The sequence below is a fragment of the Haemorhous mexicanus genome, chromosome 22 (genome assembly GCF_027477595.1).
Source record: "Haemorhous mexicanus isolate bHaeMex1 chromosome 22, bHaeMex1.pri, whole genome shotgun sequence".
Taxonomy (NCBI): Eukaryota; Metazoa; Chordata; class Aves; order Passeriformes; family Fringillidae; genus Haemorhous; species Haemorhous mexicanus.
The window spans coordinates 6,315,751-6,343,383 of NC_082362.1; the positions used below are offsets into that span (position 1 = coordinate 6,315,751).

The 27,633-nt window shown below is 46.3% G+C and overlaps 2 protein-coding genes across 2 annotated transcripts; one reads left to right on the plus strand and one right to left on the minus strand.

Moving 5' to 3' along the window:
* Window positions 1-19,519, plus strand: VKORC1L1 (vitamin K epoxide reductase complex subunit 1 like 1). Its single transcript, XM_059866292.1, has 3 exons — window positions 1-226; window positions 9,920-10,029; window positions 10,682-19,519. Exons 1-3 carry the CDS (start codon window positions 33-35, stop codon window positions 10,906-10,908), a joined length of 531 nt encoding a protein of 176 aa, XP_059722275.1. The 5' UTR covers window positions 1-32; the 3' UTR covers window positions 10,909-19,519.
* GUSB (glucuronidase beta) lies at window positions 16,797-27,013 on the minus strand. Its single transcript, XM_059866291.1, has 12 exons — window positions 26,753-27,013; window positions 25,025-25,213; window positions 24,431-24,612; window positions 23,833-23,975; window positions 23,477-23,664; window positions 22,683-22,835; window positions 22,009-22,187; window positions 21,501-21,647; window positions 20,406-20,490; window positions 18,755-18,931; window positions 18,152-18,287; window positions 16,797-17,016 (listed from the first exon to the last, which is right to left on the minus strand). The coding sequence occupies exons 1-12, from the start codon at window positions 26,981-26,983 to the stop codon at window positions 16,859-16,861; spliced, it is 1,968 nt and encodes a 655-aa protein (XP_059722274.1). The 5' UTR covers window positions 26,984-27,013; the 3' UTR covers window positions 16,797-16,858.
* Between the last annotated feature and the right edge of the window lie 620 nt (window positions 27,014-27,633).

Genomic DNA, 27,633 nt, shown 5'->3' on the forward strand with positions numbered 1-27,633 from the left:
GTCGCGGGCTGAGGCGGAGGGACGGGGCCAAGATGGCGGCGCCCGTCCTGCTGCGGGTGTCGGTGCCGCGCTGGGAGCGGGTGGCGCGGTCCGCCGTGTGCGCCGCCGGCATCCTGCTGTCCCTGTACGCCTGCCACCTGGAGCGCGAGAAGGGCCGCGACAGCCACTACCAGGCCCTGTGCGACCTCAGCGAGCGGGTGCGCTGCTTCGCCGCCATCACCTCCAGGTGAGGCGCGGGTGGGACCCGCTGCCGCCCCCGCGGGGGGAAGGGGCTGAGAACTGCGGGAGCGGTGGGGACCGGTCCCGGAGTGCTGCCTCCGGTGCCTCGGGGCGTCCTGGGGGCCGGGCCGGTGCTCGGAGTGGCTGCGGGCCGGGCGGGGCACGGAGGGGCTGGGGCAGCCGGGGACGGGGGCAGCGCTCCCGGTGTGGGACAGCCCGGTGGCTGGAGAGCCGCTGTGGGAACCGGGATTTTCGGGATCGCTGCGGTTGGAGGGTGAGGCACCCGCAATTGCTGTGTTGTAATCAGTGTCAATTATATGGAGTGACAGGCGTTTTAGTGGTAAAAGCTCGGCAGAGTGGAGTGCTGTAGCTGTGAGCAGTAGGTAAGGACAACATAAACAAGTGCAATTGCGGGTGGTTCGCTTTGTTAGCTTTAATTGCAGTACCTGTATTGCGTTCTCATTGGGACGTCTCCTGGCAGCACAGGAGATGCTTTGGTGATCCAGAGAAAGTGCTTCATTCAAGGGAGACTTGGATGCCTCTGCAGCACAAGCCCGGTCCAAATCCCGACTTATTTTGCAGATGTCCAGCCAGTTCAGCAGATGTATTCTAAAGGCCGAGGGCTCTTATTTCTGTTAGGAGAGTCATTGTACAAATCTGGTTCTTGAGCAAATATACGTATCCTTCCTCCTTATTTTAATGAGGATTTTGTTGTTATTGTGCTAGTGCCTTCAGCTGAATGAGTACTTGAGATTTCCTTTTTCCCCTCTCAGTGTAACCTGTGTAAAAGCTGTCACAGTTTTTATAGAGGTTCTTGCTGTATCATCATAACAAGCCAGTTTGAGGGAGTATTCTCATCCTCTGCCGAGCTGGGAGCTGTGAAATTTTTGAGGCAAAACATCCAGGGATGTCTTTCTTCCTAAATCCTCTTCTGTGGTGGCAGAAGTGAGATTGTGTGACAGAGATCTGTATCTCTGGCCACCTGATATTGTGGTTGAGTGAAGGCTTTCACTCTGCTTTTTTGTCTGCCTCAGGACATCTTTAGTTTGTGAAGGTGCTTGTTCATATCTCTGCTTGGAAAATGGCCTGAAATGAGAAGTTTAGCTCTAACTAGGGAGGAAACTTCAATAAACTCACCAGATAAATTCAAATAATAAAAACTAAATTATGCACAGGCTACTGACATTAAACCATGTGAGTCTCATCAGTGATTTAACTTTGATCACAGATACAGGGGTAAAAAGAGAATAACAGAAATTCAAGCATTAAGTAGCAGATACAGGGTAAAAAGAGAATAACAGAGACTGAAACCTGTTCTTGTACAGAATTGGTCCTCCAACATCTTTTTGTTGTTGCAGCAAGCGCTGCTGTTGTGACAGGGATTTGGATGTCACAGTTTTGATGCATGTTTACTGAGCACTTGGGAGAAGGAAATTACCTAAATATATAATTGGAATTATTTCTAATTATGGAACCAAGCTCGGTAATTACAGCGTTCATTAGCAATGCTGCAGCTGACACGTTGAGTAAGACCTGGGAATCCTTTGCTGGAGGAATTCTGGATGATAATGTGAGGAGTTAGGGATAAAATGCTCTCAGATCTCCCAGCAGTTGCTAGGAGAACCATGCCTGGAGTGAAGCACTGCAAATGCCAGGAGAGCTCGTGATCGTGTGAGCAGGTGGTAAAAGGAGTTTGTGGAAAAGGAACGTGCAAGTTCTGCTCACTCCAACCATATTTGGAGAAGGATTTGCTTTCCAGGCTCTGCAGGACACAGAGGGGAAGTTCTGCTTTAAAAGTAATGCAGGAGGGCAAGGCAATAAAGTTGGAAAGAAATTAATCTTATTTTCCACATCCCACAGCTCCCCATCCACTGCTGTCTGTCACTTTCTCCAGCTGAGTGTTCCTTGTTCCCACATCACCAAAATTTCTCAGGAACTTCATTTCTAAAAGGAACTTTTAACCACATTTTAGATTTCACTGGGGTTGTAAAGTTTCAATTTTGTGTTCTAGCTTTTTCACAGGTAATTCAGATTTAACTTCCACGTTTCTTTTCTCATTGAGCTGTTACACTGATAGTCAGAAATTAATTGATTAGCTAATTATTAGAGTTAACTCTGCAGAGCTAACTGGGTGAGAAAGTTGTGTTCCTACTTTGGCTTTTAGATGGTTCCTTCCGCTATGTGACTTTTTATTTAAGCTGGATTTGCTGATGGAACTTGGAATGTTACAATCTTCACATCTTGAGTTTTGACTCCAACAGTAGGCTGAACTTTAAAAAGCACTTAATGCTGTTAGGATTCATTTTGAATGCATAGAATAATCAGAATAAATTAGTTTATTCCTTTCTGAGCTCACTTTCTGGTATTTTGGGCAGAGTTTTTTTCACCAGCTGTTGGTATTTCCAAGTCTTGCCTTTAAGCCAGATCTGGCATTGGCACAAGAGCAAGAACAGAAATGTAAAGACTGCCAGCATGCAGAGGGAGGAGCACAAAAAATCTCCTATCAGAGCCTGACTCATGCAGAAGGTTATGGTGGAGAGATCCCTTCCCAGTATCCCTTACCCAAAACATGAATGGTCAGCATATTTCACATTTTTATCAAGGGGAAAGTTCATGAAATAGTATAAAAATAAAATTTGCTAAGGAGTGGCTGATAATGGCAATACCTCACCTCCATGGCAATTGCTGTATTTATTTTAAATGAGTTGCTCTCTGATAGTTGAGAATAATTGTCAAGAATGGCTTTATTTATAAACTGGATAATAGTTTTCCACTGAAAAATATTTTTGGTCTTGCTGTATTTTCACAGTGGGAATTAAAGTAATAAAACACTTTTCAAGTCATACAGGTCATGCTACAGCTTGAAATAAAATGTGACCTTTAAGTGGTAATGCAGAGACTCAGAGCCTTTGGCTTTGGTCTTTTCCATGCCCTGAGAGATTTTGGGATCTTCTAATACATTTTTCCTTTCTGTCATGATGAATTGGAGGTTGCTAGAGGATAAATGAGTGGTTTTGGATGACTTTAATAGCCTGGCATGCATTAATGAGTGCTCTAAGAGCCTCAAGACAGCAGCACAAACGAGCAAAGGGCACAGGTGTATCTTTAGCAATATTTGCAGCTGCGTCACTGAAGGGCTTTGGCAATAGTCAATATTGATCTTTGCCGGATTGCTGAAGGAGTTCTAGAGTAAAAATAGCATTTTGAGAATCTGGATGTCATTGGTGTTTTAGGAATTCCCTATTCTGTTCATGGACAGTCTTGGATTGGTGTCTTGTGTTTGAGACACTTTGAAAAGTTGTGAAAAAGTCTGATGTGACAGGATGGTGTGGGTTGGAAAGACCTTCAAGGTCACCTTATCCCAGCCCCTGCCTTGGGTGGGGACACTTCCCTCTATAAAAGTTGCACATCCACTTTGTGTTTTCTGTGGATGCACCAAAATATTCACCTGGTAGTTCCTGGAAATGCCTGTTCAATGTGGGGTGTGTTGAGGGCAGGTCTGAAAGGGTGGCCTGTGACAGGTGGAGTGTTATCCATCAATCACTTGAAACACTGAATTTACACCCTGCGTTCTCTTTGGTTGTTTGTGCTGCTGTAGAGCTCATTCCTCTGCAGAGTGGGTGTGAATTGCTCTAAGAACTGCAGGTGAAACTGCCCCGTGCTGGTTTCTCAGCAGAGCACACCTTGCTAGAACTGCTCTGGTGCATCTTTACAGGGATCAAAGTGACAAGAACAACCCCATTGTCCAAGGACATGGAGAAAACTCCCTAAGCTGATACTTAAACAGGTTCTGGTGTGGGGCAGTTCCTGTAGAACTTCTTGTCTGTCAAGTTTGCTTAATTCCAAGTAAAGAACATTATGTAGCAGTTATTCATATTTCTAGTAATAAATTCCTGATATCCCAGGAGTTTTTTTCATTGCTGCACCTGCAAGTAAATATCCAGATATGTTTGAGGTTTTCAGCTGCAAGTGTTGGTGACTGGTGTAAGTGTTAGGAGATGAAAAAGGGATTCTTGATTCACGGGGTTTGCTGTCTGAGGGAAGCTTGGAAAATCTCTGGTTTGGTATTTGGCAGGGAGAAATTGAAGGAGCCAAATTCAGTGCCAACAGGGATGGGGAGGGAAACCCAGAGTCACTCCTGTGCTGAAGGGAAACCCTGCCCTGGGAGCCAAGGTTCTCTGTCCCTTGTCCCCAGCTGGGCTGGCACTGTGCAAGCAGGGCTCAGGACTGGCACAGGGGGAGCAGAGGGTGTGAGCTGGGAGGATCCAGAGCTGATTCCATGGGCTGGACAGGGGAGGTGTTCCAGGAATGCTGGTAAAAACCAGCTTGGAGTTTTAAAGTTGCTCTTAAAGCTGCAGAAGCTGAGAACTCAAATGTTTTGGGGTTTTTTTCCATCTTTCTAGTAGAAAATTGATAGTTTAGTACTGATACAACACTTACTGACTGAGGCACATCTTTTATAAAACACAGCAGTGCCCCTGCTATGGTAATCTTTTGTTTTCCATCCTTACAGTGCTCACACAAACATGGTAATTTTTGCTTTTCATAAATATATCATTTCCAGCCTGACTAGAATTTGTAATAGGGCTGGGAATTATTCTGCCTGGTGCAACGTAAATTTAACAAAGTGCTTATAATTCAGACTTGGGCTTCATTTATGGTAGCTTAATAGAAAAGATTATTAAGGAAGGAATAGAAGGAATCAGTGCTGTTGGCTTGTATCTTGAATAGCCAGTGCTTCTGTAAAGGCTGCTATAAAATAATTATCCACTGTCTGCTTAATATTTTGCTGATCTAGGCACTGACAGTTTTTATAGACTCTATCTGAAGTAGAGCTGGAGGATATAGAGAAGAAAACCTAATTTGGTTATGCTAAATGCTGCTAATAGATTTAAACATGAAATTAAGTGTATCAACATTTTTGAGCACCTCCTGGCAAGTTTACAAATGGGAATTTTTAATCTTCTTTTTTGTGGCTTCTAATTGAAGGCTTTTACTTAATTTATTAAAACTGTTAAGAGTGGCTTTGAAGCCATGAATTAGATTTAATCCAAAATCCTCTGCTGAAGTTGGAAAGAAGTTGCAACCAAAGTTTCTTAACATACTCCAGATCCTTTGACCTTTATATGAGCTTTTCACTGAAGGCAGGGGGTGAGCTCTGCTCCTCTCTCAGAACTTTCGTTCTGGACCAGAAATTATCTCAGAAATCCAGTGGTGCTTAAGGAAATGTGCACATCACTTATCAAGTGTGGCCTTTTTTTATTTTTTTGTTTTTGATAAAATTAGATTTATTGTTTCCTCAAGGTTACAGAGTGGTAAGGGGTGCTAGCTGTTGATAACAAAATAATGCTTATGGGATGAGAAATAATCCTGAAATGAGAGGAAGTAACTACTGCTTAAGTAACTACTACTACCCAAAAACCACCCAAATCTGAGTTCTTTCCTTGCAGTTTGAATACAGAATCTTTGTTATTGTTTGCCCTTTTGCACCAAACCCAACAACTGAGAGAGAATTGTCTTGGCAAAGCTGCTGTTGCACAAATGCAGGGATCTGGGATCAGACAAGCTTGGAATAATTTGGTCCCTTGGAGGATTTGATTGCATTTCCAAGCAGTCCTTGAGGACACTGGAATGAGACCTGGGAATTGTGTCCCTTTTTCAAGGCATGCTGGACCTGTCCTGAGCCAGGTGGTTCTTTCTGTGTTAGAATGGAAATACAGGGGTTGGTTCAGTTCTGGGCATAAAACCAAGGGGGTGGCCAGGTGAAATCCAGGGGATGTGATTGTGCTTATCACCAGGGGTGGTGGTTGAGCTCAGACGTGCTCAGAAAACATCTGGGACATCCAGGAAGGCCTCAGGGGAGGCTGCCAGGTGGTGGTGCAGGTGAAACCCCAGTTCAGAAGTTTCAGCTGATCCTTAAGGACAGTGGAGGCCAAGGAAAGATCATTTCTGGGCAATGATCTTTGACAAAACTGTTCAAAACATCTTCAGGCAACTGTCAGAGCTGGGGCTTGGCTACAGAAACACTCCAGCATTTCTTGCAGGGGCTGCAGGGGACACAGACCCAACTCCTGGCTAAACAAACACTTTCTGGTTGGTTTGTTTGACTTGGTGGGTTTGGCAGGCTTGGAATTCTGCTGCTTTTGGAGCCAGTGCTGACAACTCAGAACTTGTAACTTGTTAAACTGGAAGGTTGTTTGCTTGTCCTCTAAAATGTTTGAGATGCTGGTGGACTAAATGAGGTTCTTGTGTTCCCTTTTAGCATTTTCTCTGCTAAATTATGCTAAAATGTTTCAAGTGTGTCCCCTAATATGCTGTTCTGAAACACAGAGGATGTTCATAATTGTGCAAAAGAGATTGAAACAATTTTAGTGGTGTAAAAGTGTAAGATTTTATTGGAGGTACATCACTTGGGGAGCACAGTGACCTCAGTGCTTTTGTCTTCCTGTTAAGAAGTAACAATTGCATGCAAATACTGCGTTAAACTTCTGAAAATGCAACATTGCTGAGCTTTGTGAAGTACCTCAAACCAAAAGGGGCATTGTTTAGAGGGTGGCTAATAACTTTCAAAACCTTTTGATACAAGAGGACTGAAAATCACTGCAGTGTTCAATTGTAGATGTTGGGAAAGGAGATGAATCACTTCATCTTCAATTTCTTGAATCGCTTTTTAACATTTTAAAGAACATTCAGAGTGCTACATGCAGGTAGGGAGGGAAACTGAGTTACAAAGATATCTTAAAGGTTTGTTCCTTGTAATTAGCTCAGATTGCTTTTGGTTTTTAATAGCAGTGAAACTCGGGTGTGGTGAGAGTGGGTTTGGCACCTGTGTGTGTCAGAGTGCTCTGAGTCACCTCGGGTGACAGCGACCTGGATCTCAGCACGGAGCTCCTGCTCCTCAGGGATGGAGCCACCCGGCAGAACCAGGAAAAGCCTGCAGAAATCAGGCCCTGCTTTCATCTTGCTCTGCAAGCAGCTCTCTATGTCCTGCAGGTCATTTGGTTTAGCATTCTGTATCAAAAAAAAAAAAAAAAAAAAAAGATGCAAATGATAACACTTCTTCTAAATTAAGTTTTTTTTTTTTTTTTTTGTAAAATGCAGGTTACATGAAATGCTTCTGAGTTTCTTTTTTGCAGTTTATCTTGCTATTAGGACTTTCTTCTTGCTGTTTGTTTGCCACATTTTTTTAGACTTTGAAAGTTATCATCAATCAGGCAATTCACACCTGAGCCTGGTGTGAAAATGAACACCATCTACTCAGTTCTTATCCTTCCTTCACTTGCTGGCAGAAGTTTGATTCATTGTGAGTTTTACAACCTTAATAAAATTAGGAGACAATTTAGACTTTTCAGCAGGGAAATGAGATTGGAATGGGAGTATACAAAGTAAATCTATAAAATCTAAATACTTTGCTTTTCAGTTTGATGCAGAACACTTGCTCCCACTCCAAACCTTATAAGGCTGGGAAAAGTGTTCTGTGCTGAACCCCAGGCTGCTTAGCTGTCTCCAAGTGTGTGGAATAAGATGTGAGATTAGACCTGGACTCCATGGGCTGAAATTTAATACTTGATATCCTCAAAGCTGCTACAAGGCCAACAAGACCCTTAATGAACTCCTGCATGTGGAAAAAGCTTTCCCTGTGCTCTGACCTTGCAGCTCTGCACAGATCACTCCAGGACTCTGACTCCTGGGAAGGGCTGGAACTCATTATCCTTCCACTGGCAACATTTTATTATTCTCTTGCAGAGCAGCTGCAGGGTCAGTTCTGTAAAATGCCATTTCTGATATTTTAAGCTCGAGTTTGCTCTCAGACAGATCACAGGATGTGAGAGCACTCAGGTAGGGCTGGATTCAGCATCCTGCACTTGCTTGGAGTTAGGCTGCTGCTGAACCTGTGTGTTCAACTCATTTTAATGTCACCCTGACAGGAATTCTCAACAATAAACTGAACTTGTGGATGGCAGGCTGAAGCATCTATAAATGTAGTGATGCAGAAAAATAAGAAAAAACTATTAAATGTAAAAGTGATAAATTCTTTAATGTGTTTGTGTGGCTCTTTAATACAGCCTTTGGAATTTGGACAACACAAAACCATTGTTACATGTGCTGTGACCATCTTATCAAAGGAAGGCTAAAAAATTAACAGTTCTCACTTAAAATCCAGATAACATTTGAGCTGTGAGAGGAAATCTCACCCTAACTGAGATTCTTTGTAATTCTTTGTAACTTCCACAGCCCCAGAATTGCACTGGGGTGAGAGCAGAGAGCCAGGCAGCTCTGGGATGCTGAGGCTCTGTCCCCTGGAAGAGTCTCCTCTGCCTTGAAGCTTAATATTGGCACAAAAGTTTCACTTTTAAAAGATTTGAGACCAAACTAGCTGAAAGTATGTTTAATTTTTGACTGTTTATACAGTAAATCTGCTTTCTAAGAACTGGGACCTGCTGGGTTTCTTGGGGAGGAGCACACGAGTATTAACAGTGAATTCAAACTTAGTCTGCAATTAAAATGATGAGTTTTGCACAGATGGCTGTGAGACTGGGAAGTGTTTTGGAGATGGTAGGAAATTGTCCTCATTGTGGTGCCTCTTTCTGTGAGAAAACTGCTGGTGAGGTGGTGATGGCAGGTCCCAGGTGATGACATCAGCACCATTCCTGCCATGTGCAGGGACAGACCTGAGCTGTGTCTTGGCTCAGCAGGGCCATTGCCTCTAGGACAGGAAACTTCCTAAAACTGCACTTTGCTTGGAGTTTCCTGCTGCAGCAGGGTGAGGATTGGCACTTTTTTACCTTGCTCAGTTAAGCTGCTAATGTGAAGCAAACCTTTCATTTGTTTGCTTGGCTTGATGCTCCAAAAATCTGCTGGCAGATATCCCAGTGTGCTCTTGTGAGTTAAATTACCTTGGAGTAACAAAATAACTTCATATTTTCCAGTGACACCAATAAATAGGGTTCTCACTTTGCTTTTACAAATAATGGCATGATCTGCCTTAGGGCATGGAATTAATGGTTTCTGGCACAAACACAATTGCTAATTTAATCTTTCCTCCTCCTTTTGCAGCAGCAGTTTTGTAGGGCTCGTGCTGCTTTCTGCCTTATCACTGGAAAGTTGAAAGTCACTTTGTAGGGATTTCAGGTGTTGGTTCAGAGTGTCACACTGTGCAAGAGCTCCAACAAACAAGGGCTGGGGATCTTGTGATGATGCCATCCTCAGCTCGTGTGCTTGACAGATTTGGGTTCCTCCTGAGCTGTTTGAGGAGCAGCTGAGGTGCAGATTTATGTCCTGATTCTCCTGCTCTGATGCAGACAAGTGAGTGGAACAAATCCTTGCCTCAGCTTTGTAATGACCTTGTGTCCAATGGATTGTGGTGCAGAGAGGTGCTAAAGCTGTCATTGGGGGAAGGAAGTGTTTATGTGACAAAACAGCTCCAAGCTCCAGCCCTGGGAAGCAGAGCTGGTGTTCAGTGAAGTTCCAGCTGGGTGAACTCAGCAGTTCCTGGTGTGTCAAACAGCTTCAATCAGCAAGGTGTGGGATAAAGCTGTGCCCAGTGCTCCCCCTGTTGCTGCTTGGTTTTCCAGGAGAACTCCACATAAATCATGTCAGAATATGTGTCCTTTGCTTTCCCCCAGAGCCCTGAACTGGAAATGCTGCTGGAAAGCAGGAGGTGGCCAAATAGGAGTTAATTAGTTTCCCTGTTTTACAGATGGGGTCGAGGATTCGGTCTCCTGGGCTCCATCTTTGGAAAGGACAGTGCAATAAATCAGTCAAACAGTGTTTTTGGCCTGGTGTTTTATATACTACAAATGCTACTTGGTAAGTATTCATTCACTTCAGAGCCTCAAAGCAGGGCTGTGGGGATGAAGGAGGAGAGCAATATCCATTGCACAATCTGCAGGAAACCAGATAAATGCTTCTGATTTTTATATCTTGGGGTTTTTTTAGCAGCACTCTAATGATACATCTGTCCAAAGGGCTTAAAAACCCAACTGATAACAAGAGTAATTGCATTTTCTCCTGATATGCTATTAATAATCCAAGTGTGAAGACAGTTTCTGTGCTGGTATTTTCACTCCAGTATATTTGGCATTGGATTGCATGGTGGAAAAGAGAGGGAATAAAAATGGAATGGGTGAGTTTTTTAGGAGTAATGGAGAGAGCAGGCAAAAAAGTGCATGAAATATAATTTTATATATTTCTTGGTAACTCTATACTTTGCTACAAAGCTGTTAATCCTGACAGAAATAACTTGACCACGAATTTTCCTATAACTCAGGAATATGAGGATGGTTAATCCTACACACGCTCCTTATCCCAGGGCTGTCAGACAGAGCCTTAGATACTCCTCTCCAAATACCCAGGTGGTATTTTAACCAGAATTTTGTGAAACTCTTGCTGAGTGGCCGAGTTTGAATTCAGTTTTGCTCTGTGTGGAGAGGGGTGAGTAACTTTGTCTCTCTTGTTGCAGGTATGACAGCAAGTGCAGTAGCAGCTCTAATCCTCATGACATCCTCCATAGTGTCTGTAGTAGGGTCCCTGTACTTGGCATACATTCTGTACTTCGTGCTGAAGGAATTTTGCATTGTCTGCGTGCTCACATATTTGCTGAACTTCATTCTCTTTATCATCAACTACAAACGACTAGTTTATTTGAACGAGGCCTGGAAGAGGCAACTCCAACCCAAACAGGAATAACCCCTGCTGGAACTTTTGACTGACAGTCTGAAGACCCAACTTCCATTAAGTTTATTTTGCAGTAATTTTTTTATTCTCCATATCAGACACTTTTTGCCCCCCCTTTCCCCCACGAGAATCATAATGGAAATTTTGAATGATAAATTTCAAGGGGCCCCCAGATAATTTCTCTGTGCTAATCTTCAGTTTCAATGCGGTTATGAAAGAAAGCTCTATAACAATCAAAGACAAGCTTTAACTTTACTTTGAAGGAGTTTTAGCCACAGCAAAACCTAGACTCTGTCTCTTCCCCCTCCACTTGTGAAGTGGGTAACACTTGCTATAAAATATCCTGTATATAAATTCAGGTATAACAAGATGTGATCATGACATGAAATATTCTAGACTAGCATCACCATATTTAATGTTGCCATGTTTACAGTAAGTGTATTTTTTTCTTTTTTCCTTTTCTTTTTTTTTCTTTTTTTTTTTAGCTGATGGACTTAGATTTGACTAGGACTTATACTGTAAATAAAATTAGAACTCTTGGTTTCATCCCTGGAGAACTCACTGTCCCATGGGTTTGGTTAGGAGCTGTCAGAGGGTTCAGCTCAGAGTCGACTGACACGATGGAAGAAGTGACCTCTAAAGAACATGGAGTTGCTGCTCTCACTGTTGTGCTTTCACAAGAATGATGCTTGGGGTTGGTTCCATTTTTTCTTCTTTTTTTTTTCCTTTTTTTTTTTTTTTTTTTGTCTCCAGTAACAAAAATGGAATTAAAGCTGAAACCTGAAGTATGTTGATTAAACGACAACCTCATTAATTTCTGTACAGAACAAAAATAGCTTCATGTGGTCAATGAAAAGCTGATTTGCAGATTGGGGGTTGGATGAAGTGTTCTTTGAAAGGACTCCATTTCCAAGCAGAGCTGTTCCATTTGAAGCTGTGCTCAGCCAGCCAGTGTTACTAATGTTTGATGTTCTGTGAATGCTGCAGTATAGAATTGCAATTTGCAGTGGAAACCACTGAGTGAGCAGGATAACCAAGCAGTGCACTGAAAAAGCAGTTCCTTAATGGATCTTGGTCAGGATCTTTGGTTTGTGCTATATTGGGAAATGAACTTTAGGCCTGACACTCACACACAGAGAAGATCTCTTGGAAGGGCAACCTGTTTAATGGGATAAGTAAGTCAATGTGCTCCTGAAAATGAAATGTGATATAGTGCTATCATTGCTCTTTCTAACAACTAATTGGGGAAAAAAAAAATTAAACTGCAGATTTAAACAAAGGAACAAAATTGTACACATTGTTTCTGCACTCAGTATTCTAAGGCTGAATGTTAAAAGTGCCTTCTGTCTTCAAATCTTAAACCAAATACTTTGTGTTGAACTTGGCAGGCAGAAGTGTCCTTGCTTTAAAAATGAACAAACAAAATTCCCAGCAAGTTTGCTGGGGATAGAAGAGTATTAAGAGATCTGGTTTTAGTTTTTAGACTGAGAAGTGGTAGCAGTATTGTTTTCAGTTTATTTTCAAAGGTTGATGTGATTTGGAATAGTGAAATATTTGTGTTTCAGACTGTGTGACACCAAAATGTGTGGGTTCAGCTGCTGTCTGTAATTGGTGCTGTGCTGCTTTTTGCCCTTGTCAGTTCGAAATGTGAACAATTCCAACTGCATCCCCATTTATTTAAAGAACTAATTTAACTCCTTTTAGCATTTCCATTCTCAAACATGAATGTCAGAGAGACACTTCCATTGTAAGTGGATTTTAAACACTAAAGATAAACTTGACTGTGAAATGAGCAATGTTTCCATAGAGCAAAACAAGGTTGGGGATCAAATTCACAAAATTAATATTTAAATTACCACTGAAGTAATTCTGGTTTGTACCAAGGGTAGAGGTGGAAACTGCTTTTCTGTACAGAGTTGTGTGGTGTGAGTAACATCTGTTGCATGTAACACTAAATGACTTGTCCCTCGTCTGACAGTTTTAGCCAACAATCCATTAAATGAGTTTTGTATTGACCAGAGTATAGTTAAAGCTTGTCTTGATGTTTAGTTCTGTCTCTCAAATGCCTTCCACTTTGATATTAAGGGGAATGAATGGTGTTGAATTGGTCCCTCGAGGCTTGGCTTTGTTCTCTCCCAAGCCCTGAGGCAGTAGCAGTGTTTAATGTGTTGTATAGATTTTATTTCAGTGCATTCCTGTGATCTACACTAAAGGCATCTTTTTCTCATCCAAGGAAGAGGTGAACATGTGCTGCCTGAAAGTTGCTCCTATCTCAGAGCAAGCAGCCATGGAGACAAGTCTAATCCATGAGTACTTGGTCCAGTGTCTGGGAAAAAAAAAAGAGGGAAAAAAGCCCCATCAGCTGAAAGTATTGGTGTTGACTTAACTTCACTGTGTCTTGTGCTTGTTTGTGTGGGCATAGTCTGTTGATTCAGTTTGTTTAGTACAAATGTTTAGGGCCAGATTTTCAGCAGTCCTTGTTAGTGTGCACATAGGGAGCAAATGGAGCTGGAGTTTGGGCTCTGGGAGAATTTGCAGCCACACTTTGTGCACAGCTTTGCAAATCTGATCCTTAATTGTGAACTCTCTTGTCTTGTGTGCTTCCCTTGCAGTTCCTTTTTACTGGAAGTGATTTGCTAGAAATGGCCCTGATTTCTTCTCTTTCTCTCTCGTGCTTCAGAAATGCAGTTGGCCTGAATAAAGGGCAGAATTATCTTAGCAGGAGAAATTTGGACCTTTCTGCTTCCAGTTCTTTTGACTCTTTCCTTGCTGCTCCCAATGACAGAAACAGCATTTTCCTTCCAGTAAAATGGGTTGTGATTGAAATCAGGAGTGCAGCTGTGCCCCCCCTGCCTGCCCCTGCCAAAATGTGGTGGCAAATGTGTGCTTGATGCTGGTTTTATCCTTCCAAATCCAAAGGCAAGTCCTAAAATTTCTCAAGGATGCAGGAATCTGGGTAAATGATATTTGGGCTGGCAAGGGACAGGGGGTGTTACAGAGATCCTTGTTGTGGTTTCAGCACTCAGGAGAATGGAAGGGATAAAATTCACAGTATCCAAACAGAGGTTCTGAATTTGGGCTCTTCTTGCCCCTCTTTGGCTCTCTCAGAATCCCAAAATTCCTTTAGGATCGTGGAATATCCTGAGTTGGAAATTTGACAGTGAGGGGTGGATTGGAAAGGCAACAAAACCTCATCCCAAACCCTGCTTAGGAATTAACCATTCCTGAAATCCTCTTACTGTAAGGTACTTGCTACTCTTTAAGGCCAAGGAGGAAATGAATATTCTTGGAAGTTTCTTCCAGTGAAACATTTGTGACACTGAGCCCAATGAAACATTCCTGAGCACCTTTGAGATCTGAAGTGACAGCAGATCTCTGCTGAGGAGGTTTCTGAATGCTGGGTTGGCATTTTTGTGCTGCTGTAGTCTCAGCTGTTCCAGGAGGTTGGTGAGGTGCTTCAGGCAGTTCTGCTCCTAATTTAGGTGGGCTGAGATCAGAGCTTGGCTTTGGTTCTGCCAATGTTGTTTAAACTGGTCCAGAAAAGATATGAATTATTCTGTTACCACAAAACTGTGTTAAGCATGGCCTAAATATTAGGTGTTTGTTCTGCAGAGTATGTTCCATCAACTATTTATTCCCAGTGCTTTCAAATCCAACACCCATTTAAAATGGAGTCATTGGGCTCCTTTTTGAGTTCCTTTTCTCAGTATAGGCTGAGGGATTCTCTACTGGAGGTTTAGGATACAATTTTGCTAACAGGTAAAAAACCATGTAAATATGTACGAATTCTATTTGTTGCACATAACTTTTTTGGTATAAAAAAAAAAAAGAAAAAACCAAACAAAAATAAATGTAGAAATTACCTGTGGATGTCTTGCTGCAATCATTCTTATGCTGCATTCATGCAGTCCAAACATAAGAGCTTGAATGAACCCAACCAGAGGCCTTTTTGGACTCAGTCTGAGCCTTAGAAACTGTTTTTAATGTCAGTACTGTAATTCTGTTTCTAGAAATTGTACCAAGTCGTGTGGTTTTTTCCCAAGACCTTGTGTGTGTTTAGCAGTAGAAGGGTTAAAGCACTTGATTCTCCCCAGATCCCAGTTTTCCCAGTAGAATTCCTGCAGCTTTGTGTCTGGCTGAGCATTGTGTGTAAAGGCTGAGCAGCGTTGACTTGAGGCTTTCAATGTTTACAGTTCTTTAAGCAAAAAAAAGAAACAAACAAACAAAAAAACCCAAACCCAACCTTGTGGTTTTGATCACTTTCTGCTTTATTGGGGCTGCTCAAAGCTGGTCCCACAGACCACAGAATCCCTGGGGAAAGTGCTGGAGTGTCCCTGGATTTGGGGAGGGAGCTGCTGGGCAGGGTTGGGTTTGTTGAGAACAAGCAGGAATTAACCCTCAAATGTGTGCTCAGATTTTGGGGGGCTGAGCTGAGCCCTGCTTTGTAAGGAGTGACCAATGTCAAATCCTCATCTGTGTTTTGGTCAGGTCTGTTGAAATTGGGGAAGGAAATGAGTTTTTAAAGGATGATGGAGAAGTTGAAATACTCTCAGACTGCTAGTTGGCAGTACCATGGTGTGTTGGAACACATGTCTTTTTATTGTGCATAGTTTTACATTCTGGGGGTTTAGTTCTAGAGAAAATCTAGGCCTAGCACGGTGTGAGGAATGCTGTAGTGTTGTTTCTTTTCCCTTAAAAACACAAGAAAAATTGTTGTGGAGTCTGCAGTGAACATCTGTGTCCTTACTGTGCTGGGGCAGGGTGGAAGGTGCTCTTGGTTCCTCGTGGACCACCTCTGAAGGGAACAGAATTTGGCCAGCACACAAGAGAAGAGCAAATATTTCCTTTATATGGTCAGATTTGGTCACTTCCCTGAGGCACTCAGGCAGAAGCAGCTGCAGAGCAGGAGCCATGGCACCAGTTTCACCCAGACCTGTGAATTCCAGGAGCCAAATTCCAGAACTGGAACTTCCCAAATGCATTGGGCAGCCTCTGCTTGTGTTGTTCTGCTCCTTGTGATGCTGCTTTTGGGGAGTTTGCAGACTGAATATTCAGAGTTCTGCTGTGAGTGCTGGTGTGATCCATGCCAGGCTAAAGCCTGGCCTAGGCTGGTGTGCAGGCCTAAAGGGACACCACTGCAGCAGCACAGGGATTTACAGCTGGCCCTGCCCCAGAGGGCTTCAGGCCACTCTCAGAAAGGTTTGGAACAGAATTTCCCTCTGGGCTGCTCTTCCTGTGGTGACATTGAATATGAAGGAAGCCCTTCCACATGGAAGTGGCACTGTTAGACACAGTTTGTGTCTGACAGTGGCAGTTTTGGTACTGTAAAATAAATAGATTTAAAGTTGAGTTGATGTAGTCCCTCCCTCTGTAACATTCCACCTTGCTGCTGGAACAGGAATTCCAAACTCTCTCTTGGAGTGTGTTGGGTGGCTCACACCCTTCCTGGCTGCTGGGAATGCTCAGGATTTCTCACACATCCATCCTGTCAGGCCAGAGCAGCTGCACACTGTGCTCCTCTGCAATCCTGTGGACAGTTGGCTGTGATCTCAATAGTGTTAACTCTTAGGGGAGTTTAACTGGAAAACCTCTTTTGCTTTAGAGGGATGTGATGTTCATTTAGAGTAACTTACTTACTTAGATTTTGTTTTTAAGTTCAGCATTGAGTTGTATCATGTAATATTTGTAATTTTTTTTGCCATAAACAGATACCTCAGTCAGGATTTCTTAACTTCAGCTCCTTGAAAGTGAATATTTGTTTTCTTGCCTGGAAATAAGAAGCCTCCAGACATGGCTGAGCAGAGGAAACAAAAGTTTCTGATCTGCTTTGCATCACAGTAACTACTTCAGGTGGACTAGAAATAGCATTGGACTTGCAAGACTTCAATCAGGCATAAAACTTATTTAAAGAGAGATTTAATAACGAGTTCAGCATAATCCCCAGCCAGTAAACCCTTTGTTTTCATTTTAGGAAGAGGGAATGTGATGTTATTGCAGGAGGAAGACAGCTTGATTCATTTGCAATCTTCCAGTATCTGTCCCTAAGAACGAAGGCAGCGGCTTTGGGCTGGCGCTGGCGGGTGAAGATTCCCTTCTTGTTCCCCAGAACTCGTGTGGTGCCTGCAGAGAAGTTATAAAATACAGACATGTATGAACCAGGCTCCTCCAGGCCCTGCTGTGAGCTGTTACAATGTAGGTACTAAATCAGGCCACGTGGAAGAGACCTCTGCACTTTCTTTGCACAGTCAGGTAGAGCAGGGAAGCTTGGCAGGATCCATGGCTGGACAGGGCAATCCAGCTGCAGTTCCTTGTTTTACAGCTGCTGAGCTGGGGCACTAAACTGGGGTGTGCCCACTGCTCACGGTTCTATCTACTGGAGATTGGCTCCACCTTCAGACTGGATGGAGGGAATGGTGGTGACTATTCACTGTCCTGTGTGGTGTCTGGATCCTTTCTGCCTGTTGTAGTTTTTGTAGGAAATTGGAGAAAAGAATTGCAGCACATAGAAAGCCTGGAACTGCATCTGTGTCTGAGCTTGTCTGCGTTTTCTCAGTCCTTTTTGATGCTGCTTTTCTGGGCACTGCCATCACTGAGCTTTCTAATGCCTGTCCTGGTGCTCTGCAGGGTGTTTTAGTGCTGTTCCTCCCTCTCCCTGGCTGCTCACCACCCCAGCCCACTGCAGGTGGCATAAGCAGAACAGGTTCATTATTAGATCTGAGTTGTGATTGTTTCATTTCTGTGGGACTGCACTGTAAATTAAGGAATTTCCCTTCCTTTGTGACTGCACTTATCTACTAGTAATGGATGGAGTGTCATGGTGAGCCAGCTGTGTGCCAGTGTGGCATCTGCTCCTCTGCTGCTGAACCTCTACCAAGTAAATTGTGATTATTTAAGGTGCTCTGTTCCCAGGGCAGCTGTAGGTGACACTGGAAGCAAGTGAGATGTCCCTGACAGCTGCCTGAAGCTCTGAACTGAGGGTGGCCAAAAGCCAGGACTAATTGGGTCCCTCACAAGTTTCCCCTGTGCATTGTCCCATGCTCCTGGGAGCATCTGTGCAGGAGAAAGGGTGAATTAAGCACAGGCAGAACCTTCCCTCTTGGCTTTGCTCATGCTGGATTTTGTGACAAAACCAGCTGTGCTCTGTCCTGGAGAACAGAGGGCCTGTTGTCCTACCCTTCAGCACAGTGATGGTGTGGCATCAACCACTAAACTCCCAGGGAGGATGGAAAGGTTTAGAATATCAATAAAAGCTCACCTTGATTGGTCATGAAATCAGCAAAATTCCAGATGAGCTCCCCGATCACGTACTCCTTCCTCTTCTTGTCCAGCACAGAGTGGTACTCCCTGAGCAGGGCCTGCTGGTACTCCTCAGTGAACATCATGGGGGGGTCCTGCAGCCAGGAGAGAGGCTCAGGGCACAAACAACCCCACTCCCACTGCCTGAGAGCTATTCCTGACCAGCAGCTCTGGGGCTGCCTGCTCTGCTAGCTGTGCTGCATTAACCTGGCTGTTGTGACCATTAGCAAACACAGAACTCCAGGTATTCCCAGGGGAATTCCCCTGGTGGCCTTTGTCGTGACAGGGACAGGAGTGCCACCCCCCCTGCTTGGGACAGCACCAGGAATATCCATTCTCCAGAGTCTGCTTTCATTTAAGCATTTTCTAGCACTTCCAAGGACAGATTTTGGAGTCCTCCTTAGCAGACAAAGTGAGTGGCAAAGCTCTCAGGTTTTGGTGGAGCAGGACCCCAACCCTGGAGCCTTTTGGCCACTCCCAGCTAAAGCATCTGCCAGTGGTGCCAGCCTCTCCCAGCTACCATTGTCTGCCCCCTAAGAGCTGTTTCCCCCACAACACTCACACTGTGCAGCCCAGGCACTGAGTCTGCTCCATATTCACTCTGGATAATGGGTTTTTGGTAGGTTTTATACCAGTTCTCAAACTGGGCTGTGAGTTGGAGTGGGATCACTTCCAGGTGGCCTGGGTCGTGGTACCAGGAGAAGTAGCTGTTCACACAAATCACATCCACATAGGGAGCCTGCAGAAAACAAGGTGAGAGTGTTTTGGCACAGACTTCAACCTTCTCTTGTAAATCTAAATCCTCCTTTGGGTTCAGTTAATGGAATCCAGGTGTATTACACATAGAATTAATTGTTTCCCCCATCACTCAGGCTCTCCAAATATAATCTCTTTCCCAGGAAAAAAAAAAAAAAAGGATAAATTTAATAAGCTAACAGCATTAATTTGGCATTTTTCTTACAGATTAGGAAGTCACAGCAAAGAGTTAGACAAGATGAACATGTTTCATTCTCAGGTTTGTTAGAAGTTTTTTTGTTTCCAAGATGTCTCTGGCTTGCTGGTACATTTAGATGTACTTTTTCTTTTTGAGTATTGGAATGTGATTATCAAGTGAGTGGTCAAATATTTTGACTAGCAACTAAATTTTGTGCATCAATGGTGCAATACTAAGACTAAAGCATTCTGCAAGTTATTTGCCATTTCTACCACATGGACAGTGTGATAAAAGGGCACAAAGCCCCCTCAAAATAAAGTGATGTTGTATGTAACTTGTTCAATGTTCTCTTAACATGTTTTGTAATAAAAGAAAAAAAAAGTTCTAATATCACATCAGAGTATGAGAGATCTGTTCTTTGGGTTTGTTTGCCTGAGCTCCTCCAGGTGGGCAGAGTGGGAATGGGATATCCAAAAGCAGATCCCTGCTGGGCTCCTTCAAATTTAAAGCCATCAGTTTTGGTTTTTTTCTGGGGTGGGGAGGAAAAACCTCAGAGTTGCAGCCATTCCTGCTAATTAGAGGATATTTTAAAAGAAATCCAAAGTATAACCTGGATCAGGGATGTGTGGCAGCACCCACTCACCTGCTAGCAGCGATTATTGTACAAGGATCTACCCTGGAAACAAATACAGGTGTTAAAAATCCTGGGTCCATGCTATGAAAGGCCCAAAAATCCAAGGAAAGTGCCTTTTGGTTATTCATCCAGCTCTAGGGCTTTAATTGTGGAGCTGGAGGAGCTTTTAGATTATTCACCACAAACAGACATCTGCCAAAGAAGATCTAGAGCAGTTGGAAGCAGAAATTAAAGCAAAGCTTCCTTCCTTTAGACTTCCACAAGGGTTGTGAGCATTTTAAAGAGGTTTAAGCTTTGGCTTAATTGCAAAATCCTGAGCATTAGTAAACACAATCAATGGCATAGCAAAGCATGACAATATTAATGGAATCCAGGGGCATAATCCTGCACACAAAGAATTGTTCTCTCTCACAGATAGTTTTTCTTTTTTTTTTTCAGCTGGACTACAACTACAGGATAAGGTGATTTCTACTAGAAACAAAAATGTACTTTTTCTTTAGCCTTTCCCTGCTAAATATCTCCAGTAAATTTAGATAGGAGTGGGGGGAAAGGAGTATAAAACAAGTGACAAGAGAAGAAAATTTAATGTATGAATTAAAAAAAAAAAAAAAAGAAAGAAAAAGCTAGAAAACAAAGCAAACTTACACCATGATCAAGAGCGTAATTAGCATCTGTCACAAAGGTGACTGGTCTGGAGGGGTCGAGAGCTTTAGTGTGAGCTATCACTGTCCTGTTTGCAAACAGTAAAGCAAGAGTTCAACAACAGCATGGAGCAGCACAGCCCCCTCTCCCCAGGCTCTCTGGCCTTCCACCCCCCAGACTGAGCTGCTCTGGATTTAGCAGCCAGTGCTTGAATGAAATCAAGAGAATATCTGTCACCAAGAGGTTGCTACGCCACCCGAAAAGGAGCAGAGTGGAAGCACACCAAGCACAGGCACGTGGGTGGTGCCAGCAGCTCAGAAGGTGGAGGGACAGCTGAGTTGGAGGACAAAGCTGTAAAAAGGGCAATGGGAAGTTTCTGAACAACTCCTGGGATGTGTTCAAGAGGCCCTGTGCCACAGCAGGCAGAGGCTGGATGTTTCTGAGGAAGCCCTGAGTGAGGGAGATGGGACAGAATGGGAGAGTCAAGCTCTGCTGCTGCCCTGGCATTGCAGGAGGGTGGTGGAACATGCTGAAGAATGAAACTTCACAGTTCTCTCTTAATGCACCTCAGCTCCCAGGGACACTGCTGCCCATTACAGCTGCCTCTGGGCTATCCAAAGCTTAAATCTCTTTAGAAATAAACCAAGGGGGCTGCAGGGACTCAAAGCAGTGGCTTTGAAGTGGGAAGCCACAGGACAAATAAGCAGCACTGACTGCAGAACCTTGTGTTCAGCATGAATGGCCAGTTATTTTACAGCTTTGCTGTAAATCTCAAAGGATTCAGCACTCATCTTCCAGTGCTAACAAGGAATATTCCATTCTCACCAGGTCTTGTTTTACTCAACCCTTAACTCAAGAAGAGGTGCTTAAACCAAGTGGACTCCTGGTAATTTTGTGGAGTCTTGGTGTGTCTGAACCAACACGTTGGGACAGTTCTGAGCATCAGTTCCACAGTGCAGCAGTCCCATTTTAGTTTGCATCCACAGGTTCAGTTCCAGGGTTCCCAAAAACGCCTGCCCTCCCTTTACTACCTCTCTGTGCCATCCCAAAGGAAGAAGAGCCATCATCTGCCAAGAGATGAGGAGCAGAGGCACTTACTTGAAGTAGTGAGCAGCTGGGGGCAGCTCTGAGGCCGGCTCGTTGGCCACTGACCACATGACCACGGAGGGCCTGTTCTTATCCCTGCGCACCAGCTCCTCCATCACTGCCAGGTGGTGCTGCAGGGACCTGTTCCCAAAGCTCTCGCTGGAAGACAGAAGGAGGTGAGGGTGTAAAATCCATCCAGTTCCCTGTGAAAACTCAGCCTCTGGGCACAGCACCTTGATGCTGAGGATGGCTGAGAATGGCTTCTGCCCTATCTCCCCTAAGTTTGCTGCACAGTTCAGGGCTGTGGTTCGGGCTCGTTAATGGAGCCATGTGGCAAAATGCCCTCGAGTTGCCCAACATCATGAGGCACCACCCGTGGCGCAAGGGGAGATTTCCAAACAGAACAAAGTACTCCCACTATCAGCACTGAGGACAGAAGTGCAAAACCAGAAATGGGACACTTGGGAGCAGCTGAGAGGGCAGCAGAGGAGCGAGGGCAGGGCGGGCTGGCAGCTCTTACGGCAGTTTGATGCCCACCCCCGGGCTCTCGTCGATGACGGCGATGCCGTAGGCGTCGCACAGGTCCATGATCTCCTCGGCGTAGGGGTAGTGGCTGGTGCGGAACGAGTTGGCCCCCAGCCAGCGCAGCAGGTTGAAGTCCTTCACAATCAGGGGCCAGTCCAGGCCTTTGCCACGGATCTGGGGGAGAGAGCAACCAGCCCTTGTGAACACAGCTTCCCTGCTTGATCCAGCACCAGCCCTGCCCAGGGTGGGGAACCCGACAGCCCCTGTCTTAGAGGGGTTTGGGTTGGAGGAGACCTTAAAGCTCTTATCATTCCACCCCCTGCCATGGTTGCTCCAAGCCCTGTCCAACTGGCCTGGAACACTTGCAGGGATGGGGCAGCCACAGCTTCTCTGTGCAATCTGTGCCAGGACCTCCCCACCCTCACAGCAGACTGACTGACTGTCAGCACGTCTGGCTGAAAGCTGTGGCTGGGAGATGCTTCAGTGTCTCCACCAACACATCCACGTGCCCTGAGGGATGGCAGGACTGTGGCAGGACCGGGCATGGTGTGGGTGTCCCCTTCGTGCTTAGCCTCGGAGGAGGGTGTGAGAGGAGAGGGGAGGGGAGGCAGCGCAGGTGCCACCTGGGCGGTGTGAGCTGAGGTGGCCCTGGGTGTCCCTCACACTTACATCTGCATCCTCGTGCTTGTTGACCCCGTGGAAGTAGAAGGGCCGGCCGTTGATGAGGAACTGGCTGCTGGTGACGTGCACGGTGCGGATGCCCACGGGCAGCGTGTACACATCCTCCAGCAGGGCCCCGCCCAGCTGGGCCTGCATCCTCACCTGTGTGTCCAGGGAGGAACAGGAGGGACCCTCACAGGGATGCCCAGGGCTCCCTCCCCTGTCTGGGAGGGAGATTCTGGCCCCACATTCCTTCCCAGTCAGCTGGGGCTGACTGAACAAAAAATACAAATCCAAGGTGTGGAAGCTGAAGGATGAAGAATGAGCCCCTGGATGACGCTTTTTGCTCATCCCAAAAAACTTCAGTGCCTTTTCCCCATGGCATCCCCCCAGGCCATTTCTGTGCCCTGCACCTCAATGCCAGGCAATGACTGCCACATCACCTGCTCCCAGGTGTGACCCTGAGTCCCTGGAAACTCAGAGCAGCTCATCCTCCCCGATTTCTGCCCCTGAACAGCACCACTGATCCTTAACTCCCACAGGATCTCCCAGGCTCCAGCTGTTAACTCATCATCTCCCCAGAGGGGATGCACTGGATCCTCAGTGTGAAGGACCAGAGCACACTCCAGAAATGCCTTTCTCCCTGCCAGAGGCTGCCAAAGCTTGATTTGATTAGTGCCTAATTAGCAGAGCCACTCTGGTCACACGCACAGGGCCTGTGAGAGGAGAGAGCAGAGGACAGGCCATATGGCAGTGCCTTAACCCTATTAAGCACACCCACAGAGGAGGAAATGCCACTTTACCTCCAAGGAGTACAGGTATCCAGGGTTCTCGTGCATCAGGTAAGGCCACCAGAGGTTGGGGTTGAGGACTTTGAGCTCTCCCACTGGGCCATCACCTGTAGCAACCACCTTCCCCTCTTGGTCACGTAAACTCAGGGACAAGGAATTGGCTGTGCTGCCAACCACTGACACCTGATACTGCACCGTGGCTGGCTCAGAGGAAACAAAAGACAATCAGAGACTGCAGGAGACAGCTCAGCCTCAGGAAAAGCCACTAGGAAACAAATTCAATCAGACTAGTGCAGGATGTTTTCCCTGCTGCCCTTGGCACCTCCATGTGGAGCCTGAGGGAGCTGCTGTAATCGCTCTGGACCTACCAGCAGTGTCTGATGAAGTGGTTGTCACAGTGATGTCATCGATGTAGGCAGCAGGAGTGGTGTAAAGCACAACTGGGCGGTGGATCCCAGCATAATTAAAGAAATCAAACTTGGTGTTCTGCACAAAATAGTTCTTGGGGTACCTGAGTGAGCAAGACAGGAGCAAGGCTGCATCACGCTGCACTACACAGGATGGGCATGCTGGCAGTGCAAAATAATCATCTATAAGATCTTTATGACAGGCTGGATCTGTCTGTCTGTCAGCTGCTACACTGAAGGATTTTGCAGTTAATTAACAAAGATCATCATCCTTCAGGAGAGCTGGTACTTGCAGCTTCCAGCTGAATCCGAGCCTCTCAAACGTGCCCTGGATTCAGCTTGGCAAATCACCCAATCTGAGCCCCCTGGGCACAAAACAGATGCAATAACTCACTGCTGATTCCTCACAACAGCACAGCTTAAACTCCTCACAGCTCCACCGACAAATCCACCATAAAGACAACCCCACGGAGGGACTTCTGAACCAGCAGCTGAACAAAGTCCCCCTCTCCCACACCCCTGGGGTGAGCCCAGCAGTAAAAAACACCCCAGAACTCACCTTGATTTGTCAGCCATGTACTGGATGGAGCCTGGGGGCAGCGTGTGGGGGGTCAGGGTGTTGTTGAGGGCCACAGTGATGCGGCACAGGGAGCCCGGGCTGCCCTGCACCACGCTGCTGATGTCAGCCTCAAAGGGCAGGTGCCCCCCTTCATGTTCCACCACCTGCACCCCGTTCACCCACTGCAAGGAAAGACACAAAATAATGGGTTATTGGGATTTTGTGGTCAGCAGAGCACGGGGAAGGGAAGCCCAGTTACGAGGAACACCTGGGCTCTTGATCCTCAAAGGATCTTTGAGGGATCAGCCTTGATCTTTGAGGGATTCCCTTTGCTGGGAGCTAGGTCTGGGTCACATCAAGTGTCACTGAGGGTCACAGTGTGGGGCAGATCCATTCATCAGGAAGTGTTTAGCTACCAATCACAAAACTGCAGGATCAGAGAAACTGGAATTCATCCTTGCTGGGGGAAAACAGGCACGAGCTCAGAAGGGGATGCACAATCGAGGCAGGGACGCATTTGCTGAACAAACCACAAAACCGCCTTTAGTCCAGCCTAATTTAGGAAGCACAGGGCCAATCCCCCGAGGCACGCACCACGATGGAGTAGTAATGGGCGCTCCCGAAGCGCAGCACCACCCTGGGGGCGGGATCGCCCTGCAGCCAGCGCAGGGGGAGCAGCACCTCCTTCTCGTACCACACCCAGCCGATGTAGTTCTCCAGGCTGGGGTCCTGCGTGATGTCGTTGAAGCTGGCAGGCACTGGCATGTCAATCACAGGGCCGGTCTGGCAGGAATTGCGTGGAAAAGGAAGGAAAAGAGAGTTTAAAAAGAGGAATTTTACTACTGGAGGTGTCCCCTTCCAGTGACAGCCCTACAATGCCTTTGCCAAGGGGAAATACTTGGGAAAAGCTGTTTAAAAACTGCTGAGATCTCCCACAGCTCCTATACAAGCACTAATTAGCACCAGGCACAGGAACCTGCCTGTTCCTACAGGAAACAGCTGCTCCTTTCTTTTCCCCTCCTGCTGTACAATGAAATGTTTTCATTAATGGCCCTGGCATCATGGAATCACAGAATGGAGAAGGGAGAAACCCAAGCCCAGGTTGTTTTTTCAGTGGGAATTTTCTCCTGCACAGCTCCAGAGCAACGTGGGGGTTGTGGTGCTGTTTGTCAGCTAAGAGCTGTAGTAAAAGTGTAACAAAATAATCGATATTTTGGGCAGTAATGGATATTTTGGGATATTTTTCTCTCCATGGAGACTGTTTGGGATCAGCCCAGCCTTTCTCACTGCATGAAACAACAGAGATTCCTTGGGATAAAACCAGAATCCATTCAGTTGCTTATTCCAATATGAAGATTAGAGGGAGGCAGTGTCACAGTACACTGAATATTGAGGAATCCAGATGCTGTTGCCAAGCTGTTAATTTTCAGCACTTTCTGCACTCAGGATGTTGCACAAAGGAGTTCTGCAGTTCTCCCTTCCTGAGGAAGCCTCAGGAAATGGAATGAGGAAGGTCTGGGCACCCCGGGTGGGCATCATGTGCATGGCTGACTCAGCAGTGGCACTGCAGAGAGCCCAGTGCCCTCATCAGAAAATCCTGGAGGGAAAATCCTTGGATGGGCAAGAGGATTTTTCTAGCATCTGATGCAGGAAACCCTTGCCTGGGCTGGCCAGAACCTGTGTGTCCTTCAGAGAGATTCTCTGAGCTCTAAAACAGGTTGAGTGCACTCATCTAAGCCTCTCTCTGAAGGGGCATGGTTCAGGATTGCTCTCCTCTGCAAAACTTCCAGCAGCACAGTGCCCTTCAGCTCTTCTCTCCTTCCACAATCCAGCAACAAATCGACCAAAAGGCTAAAAGCAGAAATAATGAACGACTTATCCATTTTATACATAAAATCCCTAACTCTTTTCTATCAGTCAGGTAACAATTCCAGGTGCCCTTCCAGGCACATTTGTGCTGATTCTGTGCTGCTGGAAGCTCAGCGCTGTGCAAGGCTCCTGGAGGAGCCACCTGGAGGCGAACGGGGCTCATTCAAAGGGTGTCTGCCTTCGGAGCAGCACCGGGGCATCATCAGGGGCTGCTGATTGGGAACTGCCTCAAGAACAACCTCGGCAGGGTCAGCTGCTGATTGGGAACTGCCTCCAGAACAACCTGGGCAGGTCAGCGTGGGGGGAACGGCAGCCCGGTGGGGAAGAAGGCAGGAAAAGAGGAAAAGAGGAAGAAAGCAGAGGAGCCCCTGTAGCGGGCCGGAGCCCGGTTCGGAGGAGAAAGAGCGCAACCCGTGCCCGGGGATGGGCAGCGCCCGCCCCGCTCCCCGCTACCTGCCGGAGCGGCCGCCGGTACCAGCGCTGCGCGAACCCGGCGTCCCTGCCCGGAGACAGATCAGCGCGGAAGCTCCAGAGGCCGCCGAGCTCCCTGCGCTCGCGGGAAGGAGTGTCTCGGGGCTGCAGCATCCCGGCGGGACCGGCCGCCAGCCCCGGGAGGAACAGCAGGAGCAACACCGGCAGCGTGCACGGACCGGCCGCGCCGCCGCCTGAGGCCGCCAGCGCCATCTTGGCTGTGGGCAGGGCCCGCTGAGCGAGGGGCGGGGCTGAGGGAGAGGGGCGGGGCTGAGAGGCGGGGCCTCGGCTGAGGGAGAGGGGCGGGGCCTCGGCTGAGGGAGAGGGGCGGGGCCGCGGCTGAGGGGCGCCCGGTCCCGGTCCCTGTCGCGATACGGATCCCTGTCGCTGTCCCGATCCCTGTCACGGTCCCGATCCCGGTCCCGGTCCCGCCCCAGCGGGATGAACGACTGCGGAGCCCGACAGGGACCGGGTCCTGTGTCCTGTCCCACGGTCGCCTCCGGACAAAGCCACGAGTGTTCCGGCGTAAAGGGACCTCCAGGAACTTTCAGGCTCTGTCCTGGATCGCTGGATTTCATCGAGAGGCGAGTGGTCCCTCCCCTCCGTCTTATTTATTACTTACGGGCTTAAATGTATTTATCACCTACTTTTACTTATTTATTCATTTGCTTATTTATTTACACTATTTGTTTATTTATTTATTTATTTATTTATCACAGAATCATTTAGCTTGGAAAAGGCCTCTGAGGTCACCAAGTCCAACCTGTGACCCAACACTCCCCTGGCACCCAGAGCAGGGCACTGAGTGCCACATAAACTCTTCCCTTAAACACCTCCAGGGATGGTGATTCCACCTCCCTGCC

Excerpts from the sequence above, each read along its gene's own strand:
- GUSB (XM_059866291.1), bottom strand. The coding sequence starts at position 26,983 with ATGGCGCTGGCGGCCTCAGGCGGCGGCGCGGCCGGTCCGTGCACGCTG. Across the intron at positions 22,188-22,682 it reads ACAAGCACGAGGATGCAGAT|ATCCGTGGCAAAGGCCTGGA; the intron begins GTAAGTGTGAGG and ends TCTCTCCCCCAG. Across the intron at positions 18,932-20,405 it reads ATTACGCTCTTGATCATGGT|GCTCCCTATGTGGATGTGAT; the intron begins GTAAGTTTGCTT and ends TGTTTTCTGCAG.
- VKORC1L1 (XM_059866292.1), top strand. The coding sequence starts at position 33 with ATGGCGGCGCCCGTCCTGCTGCGGGTGTCGGTGCCGCGCTGGGAGCGG. Across the intron at positions 227-9,919 it reads TTCGCCGCCATCACCTCCAG|ATGGGGTCGAGGATTCGGTC; the intron begins GTGAGGCGCGGG and ends CCTGTTTTACAG. Across the intron at positions 10,030-10,681 it reads TATACTACAAATGCTACTTG|GTATGACAGCAAGTGCAGTA; the intron begins GTAAGTATTCAT and ends CTCTTGTTGCAG.